Source organism: Aythya marila (assembly GCF_965140915.1).
Source record: "Aythya marila genome assembly, chromosome: 4".
Taxonomy (NCBI): domain Eukaryota; kingdom Metazoa; phylum Chordata; class Aves; order Anseriformes; family Anatidae; genus Aythya; species Aythya marila.
Window position 1 is genome coordinate 35,656,689 of NC_139045.1, and position 14,410 is coordinate 35,671,098.

The following is a 14,410-nucleotide window of genomic DNA, read 5'->3' on the forward strand; positions in this document are numbered from 1 at the left end:
ATTTGCTTAATATTTTGGATCATCTGCTTAGGACATGAGTTTTTCTCCAAAATCAAACCAGCCACTCTAAATCTAAATACTTTTTTTTTCCCTAAACATAGTTCTACAAACAGAATTTACTCAAATACAAAGTAGTGCAGACATATAACCTAAATTTCTTGAGTTCCCTCTTCTACAATTTAGGCATTTCTGATAGGCTGATAAAACATTTCAGATTGACTGGGAAGTCTAAACCATTTATCAGTGATTCTCTACACAAATAACCTCATCTGAACACGTAGTATTTGTTGATTAATACCACCCATTACCTAAATAATCCATATTTTAAGGCAAAGTAAACCCAGTGCACTACGTTTAAGAGTGGTTTTTTGTTTTGTTTTGTTTTAAGGATAGCTTTGGCAGGACATGTACAAATTTATTTTTTTTCCATTTTTGTCACTGAAGTTGTTGCAGCACCATCAAACTTTTAACAGTTCTCTCTCACACATTCAGCTCTTTAAAGTATTCCCACATGAAGCCACTTTTATTTTTGCTTTATGACTGTTTAATCTATCACAGTCTATAAAGACACCAAAATTCAAAATCTAGGCTCATATGCTTTCACTTACTGCAGTTTATACAAATATAATGCAATGCAAGTATGGCACCAAGCTTGTGCAATACAGTGAACATACCTTAACAACTGTCTTGAATTAGCAGTTTCCTTCTCCCATTTGGATTCCAAGGAAAACCTATATGGTAACCTCGTAGCCCATGTTAAACATCTTCCTGTGACTGCCCTGTGTGGCTGCTACCACTTAAGCACTGGGCAGCCCAAACATCAAGTGATTTTCCTTGCTTATACATCATGTTAAAGCTTCATTTCAGTTTGTAATTACTGGTTAACACTTCCTTCAATCTATTTTTTTCCTTCACTCAAACGCTTTTGTAAGAATTATTCTATGACTACTACATACTTGGAATAGGGCTAAAAAGCACACAATACACAAATCTTCTCATATAGTTCCTAACAATGTTGACATCAAAAGCAAATACCTAAAATAGTTATTAATTTTTACATCATATAATGGAAATGTGTGCTGCTCCTGTACCAAGCATTATTATGCCTATATACTGGTATTCTATGTAGTTCTTTGCGTGCTTTGTTCATGGTAAGTTGGCTGTCCTCTCTGTGCAAGGACTAAACTCATACTTCTGAGTGCTGGCAATTCTATGCTAATATTTGATTAATAACTACAGAAATTAAATGTAAACCTATGCTTGTATTTGGCATTGTTACTGTGATGTTAAAACATCATGAAAACATTCTAGAACTCTTCTATTGTATGGATAGCTAACAGGATAAAAATCGTTATAATATCTGAAAATGATCATTTAAGTTGCAACAGCTATTTTATTAAATGGAAAGAATCAACTTCTATTGGACATTTTCCTCACCTTTTCTGTCTGGTTTGAGGTTCCGATCCACTGGCGGTGGCTCACATTCTGCAACAGGAACAGACCGTCTGGGAGGGGTTTTTGGACTGGACCTGAAACCCATGTGAGCAGGAGGAGGGACTTGCTTTCCAAATAACGGAAAATCAAACGTGCCTGGTGTCATTGGTACATAATTTGTTTCCTGGATGGGTTCAGTGAAGCTGCTGGAATGCTGTCGTGGAGGAGAGTTGGGATTCATTGGGACATAATTTTCATCTAGTTCTTCACTTGAAACACTTCCCACTGTCAACATGCTTCTGTTTTTCTAGAATTAACATATATTTCCTTTAACAAAATAAGTTATGCAATCAGCTGTGAATCACATGAATCTCTTAACCTAATCTACTCAGATTAATATATTCTTTTGAAACTGAAAAACACAAACACTGTACGGCTTGCCTTCTTACATGGGAACAAAAAGCATTCAAGCACTGTCACTGCCATCTCTCATAAGATCAAGTCATACTTACAAAGTGGTTATGGAAGCCCTCCAATGAATTAGATCTGTCATTCGGAAACGTTCGTGGAATATCATAACAGTCTTGAGAACTAATTTCTAAAGAAACAAGAAGAGAAAGTGGCTATTTATCATCCCTGTTCCTGTCACTTGGCACCAGACATCCAGAGCCTGTTATTTACTGTCTGCTTCTGAGACCGTGCAAACACAACTCCTGAAGCTGTGGCCAACAGATTTTATCTATATACTTGAGCTGACTGTATTCATAAACAAACTTAGCACTTACCAGTCAACTTGAAAATCTTACAGTGATGTTTTCCATGGCAGGAAAAGCAACAGTAATTTTTCTTTTTACAGAATCAGTTAATTCTTCCTTTCAAATAGACAGGCATTAAGAACTTAACATAAAAGCAGGTTTTGAGATACAGGGCCCTCATGAGAAACCTATTCTAAAATAAATGAACAACAGATGTAAATTTAAGTCTGAAGAGAAATTTTCTGACCGAATACCCTGCCCTTGCAAAGTGCTTATTCAACAGAATTTAATCCAGTGCAATAACAGGTAAATTCCTCTCATGTATCCCCTGCCCCCCTCCTCTCAGCTCCCCTGTTAGGGTCTCCAGGGTTTTTCAGTTTGAATGAACATCTACAGAAACAAAGATCTCATGCTTTTCAGGGTCCTGGCTCTTGGCAGCCCACATTAAGAAGAGGAGGATTTTTTCATTTTATTTATTTTTAAAGATCTTCACTTTGAAGGAAAAATAAACACTTCTGCTACTGAGAGCTAAATTAAAAGAACATTTACTGGAAGGCTACTTTTTCCTTAGGCTAATAATCTCTGTTTTAATCATCTCAGTTTTAATGCAAAATTTTTTTATCATCTCTCATTTTGCTCATTTATAGCAAAGTAGAGCAGGAGTCCACCAATAACACTGCACCTAGCCTAAAAAAAAGAATGACAAATTGAATAATATCTGAGTGCCTGTACAATCACACCCCTTCTGTATATTGCCTCCTGCAAAAGCCTTGTCCCTGTCTCCTTCCTCATTTCTGCCTCCCATCCCATAGGTAGTACAACTCAACTCTAAAATCCCCTCAAACATTAGCATCAGCTCGAACCATTTGACAATTTCTTTAAAAATAACAGCTTTAGGCCCACTTGTCTCGAGAACCTGAAAGAAATCAAACTCTCAGCCCAAGAGTTGTTAATACAACTACAGCTGCTTTCTGTAACAAGAAGTTCTCTGAGAAAACGAGAATGGGAACAAACAAACAGGCAGAAAAACAAGATACACCAAAGTCTTTAAGTAAAAGTAGCTCCACCAGATTTGCTAGTACCCAGAAATATATCCAGCTGCTGAAGGAAAAAAAAAATAACAGAAATGCATTAGCAAGTCTGAAATGCCAACATTTAAGTGTCTATAAGGAACAATTTTAATTTTACTTTAAAATGTCAGTATGGATATCCGCCACAAAGAGAGAAAAAGTTCTGTGGCACCAATAACCAGATCAGGGTTGATCTCAAAGCTCTGGATGCACACCAAGTCCTACTAACTTAGTGATATACTTTCAGCTTCTGCAAATTCAGACTACAACATGCTAACCTTACCTTGGCTGTTCTGATGAACAGATAGCAGCAGTTTTGAACTCAGCTATATGACCTTATTAGCAAAGAAGAATTATGATTAATTCTTCACTGCTGTTCTCTAAAAACTAATAATACTATGAAGATGTCTAGGGCTTCCAATGTTTTTAGCTGAAGCCGAACACCGCAGTGCAACATACAACGTGTATCAACGTTCTCTGCTTTGCTATTTTGACTGTTTCCTTGAATAATCTTATTTCTCTGCTTTCTTACATGTTTTAAGCCTCACTGTCATAGAGTGCTTTGTAAAATGTCCTTGAAAAGCAAGTATGTGACAAAACAAACCCCCATATTATTCAACCCATTCATATTACATCTTTCTTCACAAGATCAATATTGTCTAACACAATACCTGCAAAAGCAAAGCAAAGCATGGAATACTGACCTTTACGAAAGATATTCAGATCTACAGTTGAAATGGTATTACTGCGTGAGGGTGGCATTCCTGCTGTAGGGATGCAATAACTACTATCAGTATCTGAAGCAGTACGCGTAATGCTACATGTTTCCACAGGAGATCGATCTGCAGCGTGGTGAGGTTTTGGTGGCCGAGGTGGAGGAATATCTGGAATAGTCTCTAGTTTTGATGTCTGAGACATTGTTCCTTCTGGAAAAGTTCGTGGAATCTGGTAAGTACCTCCAGGTGTGGGGGGAATGTCATAACTAATGGAGATGTGTCTCAACTGCGCATCTAACAAAGATGTTGCTGATGGCGTGTTGAAAACATGCTGCTCTCCTTCTGCATCAGTCCCAGTTGGAGACGCTGCCTTCGGTAAAACATCCTGTGAATAACTCCTAGGCAGGTTATAAAGGCTGGAGTCTGCCAATGCCAGTCCCGTACGGGAAGGAGGAGAGTCATAGACACCTTGCTGCTGAAAAAAGCCATTCACAGCATGCTTGCTCACTGATGGAGCAGGATTTTTGTGGGAGGGCACGTTATCATTGCAGTCTGTTTCAGAAGAGCTGGATTTTGCAGAGTCAGCATGAGATCTACACAGGAGATCAAGAGATTAAAACATTGATGAACATACAAAGAAAACAAACATTACACATAGTAAACACAACATATGAAGTGTAAACAACTGAAAAGTGTGGCAGCCTTTTCCAGCTTTTCCAAAATGAGATGCAGGAACCTAACTATTAAACAAACAGTAGTATTTAAGCAGAATCCTAAGTGATTACATGTATACAAACCCATGCATGTGAAACAGGTAACAACACAAGTGTGCAGCTTTAGTAGCAGCTCAACAAGTTGATGTTTCATAAAGCAAGTGATTTCCAGAAAGATACCAAGCCAAACTAAAGCAGAGTTTGTTTAGGGGTTGAAAGATTTATGTTTTAACCCATCCTGTGAACTAGCAGCACTTTGATGTGCTTAAGGTGAAAATGCACGCAATCCTTGAGTTCACAATACTTGCCAATTCTAAACAGCGTGAAAAAGAGGATCGAATATGACTGATACAACTTTCCCCAATGGGAAAAGCCAAAAACTGTCATTTCTTTTATTCTGGTGGGAAGAGGAGGTGGGATGGTATGTAAGCCCCCCCAGTTACATTTCTCCACATGGCAGAGAAATTCCAAGCCTTACTGCTTGTTTAAATCCAAGTCAAGACAACGGCAAAAATAGTAACAGAGGTGCAGTTAATGCAGTTCATACAGTTTATTTTATCATAATTCCCTTTTTAATTACCACAGGACTATATGATTGTGCTTGTTTATACATACATATGTAAATACCTCAGCATGTGTATGCATCAAGGAATAGCTGCTATACTACTCGTATTAAGCAACTGGACCATGCAGTTTGCAAAGCTTCTGAGGAACAAAATCAGGAAGTCAACAGTACGAGCACCGCCAGAAGATTTTTTTCCCTTAAAAGACTCTCATCCTAGAGATTCTAAGAGTGATCACAACTAGACCTTCATATTCAAATTTCAAATTGTCAATAAGATCACTTTTTTTTATTATTATTATTTTTTTCTACTTAAGGGACAGCTGGATTTATCTCAAAGGGTTCTGGTAACCTGAGGAGAAAGGAATACAAGTTGAACTATTCACTTAGGTTTCCTCTGCAGTCATTGGAGAAATGGATATAGCATGAAACAACCCATTCTTCTTGAATATCTACTCAAAAATGATGACTCTTAAAGTGCCTCTCTCCACCAGCTATCAAGGAAACTGATGTGATTAGCTTAGAGTGGACATTTGCAGTCAAGAAAAATGCTAAACACTTTTTTTTTTTTTTTAAACTGTATTTAACAGCAGAGATGCTATCTTCCATCAGCCTGAATGGCCTACGAAATGTTTTCTCTACCTTTAATTACGACATTTATTTCGATTAGCTTGTTTTTTGCACTTTTTGATTTTAATATACCAATTTTGCTCTGGTTACTATTTTTAACGTTCTCGCTCAATGGTCAGAATTAGTTTCTGTCTCTGACCATTAATCTGCATTTGGTTTAATAGGAACCCCCTAAAAGAAGTTCTCTATAAGTATTTACTCTTGGCAAAACCAAGGAAGTGAATAATCTTATATTCCTTATATTGCCAACCATCAAAAACATGCATCTCTTCTTTGTTAACAGTTTATGTCCTTTGTCTCAGAGCTTCAAAAATTGAACTAATGAACCACAGGAAATTTAATACAACTGCAAAAAAAAATACAGCACATACAACTGAAGGACCTACATGAGGTTACAGTGCGCTTTACAGATTGTGAACATTGTGAGTAGTAACACAGCTTCGCCTCTGATGCAGTCCTTGCTCTCTATTTTAAGGATTCAAAAACTCACTTCAAGACACTCTTCTAGCTCTGTGGTATTCATCTGGGCCAAACTCACAGTAAAATTCACGTGCATTGTACTTGAGCAAATACAGGATGGATTGTGATCTGTATTTTATGTGCTACAAAAAGCGGGCAGTCTAGAGAAGCTGGACATTGACAGTTAATTGTAGAATCGGAATTTTAATTCCAGTTGACCATGATATATTTTTAAATGAAAGAATTCCCCAAACTACAGAAATAATATAAGCACTACCATATATCTTACAAAAAAAGAGTATAGAAGTGCACTTAATCAAAAAAGGGTTGACTCAATCTTATTTTTCAGTTCTTGGCTTGTACATGTACTGGGATCACTTCCATCCATTTAGCCGTGCACCAGAATTCAACCTATAAAACAGTTTCACACACAAAAGCAGAGCAGGGGTCCTTAAAAATCTTACCAGTTGTAGGCACTACGGTGGTTTTATAGACATAGAGACATATTATAATGATGCCAAGTTATATTTGACTCTAAATAAGCACAACATGCAGGGGTATATATCCAAAGCTCAAGATGCAACTACAGCACATGTACGATGCCATCGCTTAAGCATTATCCATCACATGGAAGCAACATTTAGGAGTTCTTCCAGGTCTCAGTAAATGCTGCTAATTCTTTCTTGACCACAAGCAGTTGTGAAAACATAAGACTTTCAAAAGCTGACACAAGGCAGCCAGACCAGTTAATTGCTTAGCTGATGGCAGCAGTACACATTGCTCATTACAAGAGGGCTTTTCTGATTTACTTCAGATTTTGAAATGAAATCTTTCGGAATCAAATTCTTAGTCTATTGAAATAGTTTTCAAAATATGAATGTGTTGCAACCAATCTGATTTTGCAAGACCAAAGATTTGAAGACAGTCTGAGAAAGCAGTTTATGCCAAAATGAAGATGGAATTCAGCCTTTGAAGTTTAAATAGATTTCACAAGTCAGTATTAACTACCGATCATGACAAGAAGAACATTTACAATTTAAAAAATCTAACTCTATGTTTGATTCCTGTTACCTCAAGGAAAGTTGGATTAGGACCACAGATCCGTAACAGATTTTAATTTTAAAAACTTCTGATACAGGATGCTTGATGACATCTGCCATGTTTGCAACAACACCAAAAAAAATCAGTTGGCTTAAACACCTCCATTAACTTTTGGTTAATAAGATAATAAGGTTTCTTTGCACTTCAGATTAAAATAAAGGCAAAATCCCATATAACAACAAAAACTACTAACCCTCTTTATAAGCAGAGGATGACTAATGAACTCAGTGTTTGCAGATGTGTGCACTGCATCTACAGATTATGCTAAGTGGCCAAACTATTTCTTACTCAGTACGAAGAAGAGATAATTGTGTAATCAGTAGGTTCACAAGGACTGTGCACTAGGACTCACAGAGCAAAGGTGGGATATTGGGGGCAAAACAAGCAAGTCCATTGCCATGCACTGAAAACTAAATGTTGACAGAGACGGAAGAGAAAAGATTTCAAAATGTTTTAGTCTGAGGAGCAATCTCCCATTTTGGAATATGCTGGGTATGATCTGGCTTGGCCGGTCATCCTTTCAAGCTGATTCTTTTTGCATCTGCAGGAATCAACACAATAGATAAATAGAATACTATAAACAAAGTGGCAGCAAAAACGCTCTTGTGTGCCAGCAATCTGGGACAGAAACAGCAAGCATAGTCAAAAATGTGGATAAAACAGCTCTATGGTGATTACAGCTATTTTCAGAAAATGGAAGCCAAGGTTACACAGTTTCTTCTATTAAAACTCACAGAACACCATGCAAGACATATCTGAAACAAATATTTTCAGGCAAGTTAATGGCTCTGTGATTAAATTCTCACACACGTTCCAACAACAGCTACTGTTCACTCACTGCAGTGGTATCTTTTTACTTTCAAAATCTTCTAAGAGAAGGTATTCCTGCCCTTCTTCAGAGATAAAGGGTGACCCTTGGCTGGTTCATAAACATAAGAAAGATGAGGAAGACAACATTATTTCCATATACATCTTGAATGAGCCAGAACAATAAGGGTTTCGGAAACAGTGTTTGGCTTCATTTTCTAATTTATGATCCAAATATGAACGTCACAATCGCACTAAAAGCTACACTTGAACAATACTCTTTCTCAAGCCAACAGTGATCAGAGCATAAAACTATTTTAGACAAAATACAGCATGATAATTATAACTGCAAGTACTGTGTCCAAAATCATCTCACAACACTATGTGGTGTATTGCATGACACCATAAGGAAGCATTTTGAAATTATGTGTTCTGAAACACAAGAACTCCAAAAAATTCTGAACAGGCAGGTTGGCCACAACCTCTGTGTTTCTCAGTTACCCGCCTCACCTGTAAAAGAACCCCCAAGTTTTAAAAGCAAATTCAGTTGTTCCCAGCTTACCTATAAAATAACATGCAAAATCAGAGCAGAAAACATGCCTTTGCATACTGGCAACTTGAAAATCCAAATATAAAACACTACAGAAATAAACCATTCAAGTAACACCACCTACCTATTATTTTAATGTAAACAGTACCTATTTATTAAGATTTGCTTTTAATGGATGTTTGCATACTATTCTTCCCCATTAAAATAAAGGTTGCCTGAAACACAAATGAATTGTTCCAAATTTGGAATCAATAGGAAAATGATGCAGAATGCTGCAGACTTGTATTTCTTCTTTACCTGCAAGGAGGTGGACTGGGGTAATGAACACAGTGTCCTCTAACATATCATTTAATAACATCCTACAAAGATGCATAAACCTCTAATTCCATAGGAAAAGGTCTATAGCCTGTATATGTTGGCCCAGCTCCATCACAATACCTGTACCAAATGAGACATATACAACCGTTTCACATTGAACAAACCCCAGCGTAACTACTATTGTGAATTTTCATTACTAAAGCCTCATTAATAAAAGGACATAACTAATGAATTTACTTAAACGTAATTGAGAAAGCCTGTATCATGTGTGTTTAAAACACATTTAAACCATCTCTACACTCCCAATTACTTCATTCAGATCTTAACAATTTCTCTTTTCATTTTTATCTCCACTGGACATTGTACCTTCCCCAAACACCCAAACACCTTCTTCTCCTGTATTACCAATGTCTTTCTCAAGCAATTTTGGAGGCTATCCATGGACTCTATTACCTTGCCTCATTTTGTGCCGTCATCTATGGTCTTAGACTTCACTGTCTCTACTTAACCCACAAGCCATACAACTGCTGAAGTCAGATCAATTTCATATCCCAGCCTTGATCACTCAAAAAAAACCAAAAAACTCTTCATTTGGTGCTGGAAATCCACTCTGTGCCCATCCCTTGCGGAAACAAATGGGCACTCAGACACATATCTGATGAGTCAGGGCTCTGAAATGAGCAGAGACTGCTTTGGCAAGCCATTATGGAAACAGAACCAAACTTTTTGATAATTTTTTGGGGGAAAAAAATACATACCTCTCAGGCACCTTCAGTTTCTACACATCACTAAGCATGTAACCACCACTCCAGTCAGACTCTGTGTTTCCCTTTCTCTACAGGATGCTTTGGGGCATGCCATACTGCCTGCAAGCTGCACATTCCATACACCGGGGGAACTGTAGGCTCATTCCTCCGTTTTATAATGAAGACTGTGAAAAGTGCATACTTGCCTACCATGCAATCATCGGTGAACGGAGCAGGAAACTCCTCAGGCACAACAGAGCAAGTAAAAATGCCAAGGGAGCAGAGAGCACATGGCACAAGTAAAACTGGCAGAGCATCAAGGTGCTGAGGAAGAAGGCACCGCCACTAAAAGGTATGGCCCTAAGGGAATATGCGAAACACTCACAAAAACACTTTTCAAAGGAAACTTTTCTCAGCCTTCAATATATTTTCTTGCTATCACCAAAAGAATATGCTGTTTTGTTTCTTAAACTGCAAATACCCTCAGTGTATTTTATTTTAAATTACTGCAGAAAAGCAGCTTTCAAGAGACTTGTAACTTTCTCCCAGATAATATTCAAGGTTGGAAGGAGTTCTGGAGATTATCTGGTCCAGCTCTTCCAATACCTCTAAGTAGAGCCAACTTCAAAGTCAGGTGAGGCTCCCCAGGGCCTCCTCACCCAGTCAAGTTTTTTGTTCGCTTGTTTGCTTTTAAATCTCCAAGGATATAGATTTTACTAACTCCTTGGGGTTGCTACCATGATACATTCCAGAAAAAACAGTAACATTTCCCAGGTAGTTACTGTAATTATCACATCCTCCTATGCAGTTATTGTAGTTATCACATCCTCCTATGCAGAAGGTGCTGCACATCTATTTAAGTTAGAAGCAGCAGTTGGAAATAAATATGCATTTAATTCAGCCTGGAACCACTGCATTAATTTGATGCCTCTGATTGGTGATTTCTTTTCAACAGTGCAACGTGGGCCTGGTGCTCAAACAACTTAGTATTGCTACAAAAAGTTGAAGCACAAAAAGAGGAGAAGCAAAAGTTATTGGCAACTTCTCCCACAGTTCACAGGCAACCAAATCTGTGGCGACTCAACAAGAAGAAAGTGCTTTTAGCACTAATATCCTTGGCCTGTACAAATAAGTGTTATTAGAAAAACAACATAACTTACCTCATAGGTTCAGGTTTTTTACTCTGGCAGTTTATTAGCAGTAGGTAGTCTTGAGGATCTTCTTGACCAGAGGAAGACTCTAGTGGGGGGATATTAATAAGCTGATAAGGAGGAGGTAGGGAAGATTCTGCTTGCATGGAAGGCGGTGAAGTGTTGACAGGCAAGGGTAACTCAGCAGATGTTTGTAAAGAACTGACCGGTGGCTTCACAGCATCTGCAAACACAAAAGCATAGTACTTGGTACAATGAAGAAATGTTTTTGTAGTGTTGTAAGAACATTTCTTAACACAATGTAAGTTTGTATTGTTTTTAAATTCAACATTGTAAAGTCAGTAGACATAAGAAAACCTTAGTTCTGGATACCAATGATTGTATTTATCTTTAAATCCCTGTAATCTCTTTATATTTTTTCAAACTGTAATCAAACTCTTAAGTTTGCCCTGACAATAAAGGTTACGACTTGGCTGTATGACTTATTTAACCTGTTTTTGAGTCACAGAAAAAACAAAGATGCTGACAGCTGCACTAAAACAGCTAAGAACACAATTCTATTGTTTTAATCAAGAGCAGACACAGGCCCATAGCTTATTACCTGAATTTCAAAACCTGAGTCAGCACTCGCATATCTATATATATTCATCCTTCAGCGACCAAGGTCACTTCATTTCAGATTAGTCACCCTTCGAGAACTGGCCTCTCTCAATAGCTGAAAAGCAACCAGAAAGATGCTGCTTTTGCAATGGAAGATTCCTTATGGCTAAAAGAGGGACAATAGCTACCCTGTTCCTCTAGGCACTCCTCATTACATACACCAACTTTATATTTTAGTACAGTAAATGTGGTTATGCCTTTTTTTTTTTTAAGGCACTGTAATTTTTATATATTCCTATTCAAATATATACTATGATTTTTTTTTTCCCTCTCCTGACTATTAAATTACCTGGGATACTGGAAAATATTGGCATTATCAAATACAAGTTTCATTTTTTGCATTGTTTCAATGATTCATAGACTAAGAACAACGTAATTAAACAAACTACTCCTTAATTATCAAGGTTCTCGCATACTTACAACTCATTGTCATTTCCAATTTGTGCATCGCATGAACAGAGACTGATTATGAACACTGTTTAAATGAACATATTATCCAAGCGAAACTGCTCCTTTAAAGCTCACAGGCCAGGTATGGACTACAAAATGACTTCATTCAGCTTCTGCTCCCCAGCACTACCCTGGTAAACACCAGCTGAACAGACCAGAACATAGCCCATCTGCTTCCAGCTCTGCGTACACAAGGTACAGGTGATTTCAATGTGGAAATAGGAATAGCAGTACTTGCTTTGAACTCCCCTAGCACTTACACAGGCTCAGAAATTAAATCCCACCACACCTATGTGGGTGGAAGAAGTCTAGATGTACCAAAGTTTCTCAACTCAGCCTACCTGAAAAGGTAGGATAACCTACAAGAAGCTTTTGTAGAAGGCTGGACCTAACCTATCCATCAAACTCATCAGCACAACAAAGGCAATACCAGACTGCACCCAATGATCACACACACAACAATAAAATGGTTTCTTTGCTACACGTTAAAATATGAAAATATGAACAATGTTCTATTATTTTGGAATTTCAAGAGCTTGTAGGAGCATATCTGAGGCATCTGCATTAAATAATGCAACTGATATTTCTTCATTCCCCTAATATTGGGGGTTCAATAGCAGAAACAGAGAGGTGTCTGAATGGCCTTATCGGGCACGTACCTTCTTGCTCCCGGAAAAAGAAGCAGCAGAGGAAGGGACAGGCAGCTCTCTGAGCCTTCCAGAGCTAGGAACCATGCACAAAGCTTACACATGACTAAGAGAGCAAGAGAATAGCCAGATATACTACATACTCTACCTACGTTTACTGAGAAGCAAGATCTATGAGGGCTTCAGAGTACCCAAATCACCAGCCCCTGTTCCATGTCTTTGACTACACGACCTTCACATCATTAGAACTGGTTGGTGCTGAGTTCACACAAGGGAAAAAAAAAAAAAATAAAAAAGAAAGAAATCAAACAGGATGTCCCTGAAGCTTTCGGGGAAGATGGGTATGTCAATTAGACTGTAGGTAGTCAGGAGAGCTTAGCAAGTACATAGCAAGATGCCTGTCTACAGAAGGCTGAGGCATTTCAACAAAATCACGTGTTGGCATTCCCAGGAAGAAAAACAGATTCAATAGTAACTTTCCAGGGGAAAAACAAAATCAAGAAGCTTGAAGGAGGAACAAACAGCATAGAGGACCAATACAGAAAATTTGGAGAAAGAAAAGTTACTTTCTTCTAAAAAAAAAAAAAAAAAAAAAAAAAAAAAAAAAAAAGTGAGAAAAAAATAGAAGTTGAAGGCTCACTTCACCTTGTAAATGGTGATGAGGGTAAGGTGATGAAGGCCATCAGGCTAAATATAGTGGCTCAGATGTCAAGTCTCTAAGCCCAGGATGCCACCTTTGATAGTGGCCTGTTGCAGATAGGCTGAGCACAAGCAGCAAGGCAAGCCTGACATCCTGCCCCCAGCTTTGGGGGCTCTGAGGCTTTGGGACATCCCAGTGCAGAAGTGGCATCCAGAGTTTGTGCTTACCAGCCCCTGACAGACTTCTCTCTGAATCTCTTACCTCTTTTGAGTACCTGTATTTATTTTTGACTCCCACAACATCCCGTGACAATGGTTCCACAAGATACTTTGTGTGGCATGAAAAACTACTTACTATTGATTCAAACCTTCAGCTTGATCACTTCATTTGATATCCTTCAGCTCCTCTCCTAAGGGAAATAATGAACATTTGTTCCCAATTCATTGCTCCCCCATTCAATGGGGATATTCTCAACTTCATGGATCTTTGTCACAGCTTCACTGACTTGGTACTGCCTATTTTTTTCTTGGTACAGAAACCGTCTCATTGGAGAGCTTGTTTTCCTTCACTCTCACTTTTCCTAGCTCTATTAATTCTTTCCCAAAGAGGGAAACTAACCGTTGCATAAAACGCACAAAATTTGATCACACTTACTGATTTACAAAGACATAGTGATATTTCACTCCTCCTGTTCCAACCATTTGGCTTTTGATTATTACTGATTATTAAAGGTGACACTGTCAAAATGCCTCAAAGGCGCTCATGATCTCTTCTCTAAGCAAGCATTTGGAGCCAATTAGCATTAAGGGATCATTAGCAGCGCTTTCCTTATGACAGGCTGCCTCGTTTACTTTGAGGGACAAATTTGACAAAATCCCTGAGTCCTTCTACAGATTATTTATTTTTCATTGGTGGTGTGCTTTTTTTTTTCCCCCTGGTATTTTGCAGGTGTTAAATGGTGTAGGCTATTGCCTGCTTTAATTCAATCTCAAGTTCTTCAT

The 14,410-nt window shown here is 38.0% G+C and overlaps 1 protein-coding gene across 6 annotated transcripts in view; it reads right to left on the minus strand.

Moving 5' to 3' along the window:
• Positions 1-14,410, minus strand: part of GAB1 (GRB2 associated binding protein 1) — a 97,114-nt gene that overhangs the window by 19,398 nt on the left and 63,306 nt on the right. For 3 of the 6 annotated variants that reach the window (XM_082758506.1, XM_082758505.1, XM_082758508.1), the window contains exons 3-7: positions 11,022-11,235; positions 8,279-8,359; positions 3,964-4,568; positions 1,947-2,032; positions 1,438-1,741 (exon numbers count right to left, since the gene is read on the minus strand). In XM_082758506.1, the coding sequence (XP_082614632.1) occupies positions 1,438-1,741; positions 1,947-2,032; positions 3,964-4,568; positions 8,279-8,359; positions 11,022-11,235 (1,290 nt within the window). The remainder of the gene's footprint in view (positions 1-1,437; positions 1,742-1,946; positions 2,033-3,963; positions 4,569-8,278; positions 8,360-11,021; positions 11,236-14,410) is intronic. The other 3 variants (XM_082758507.1, XM_082758510.1, XM_082758509.1) reach the window with 2 other exon arrangements.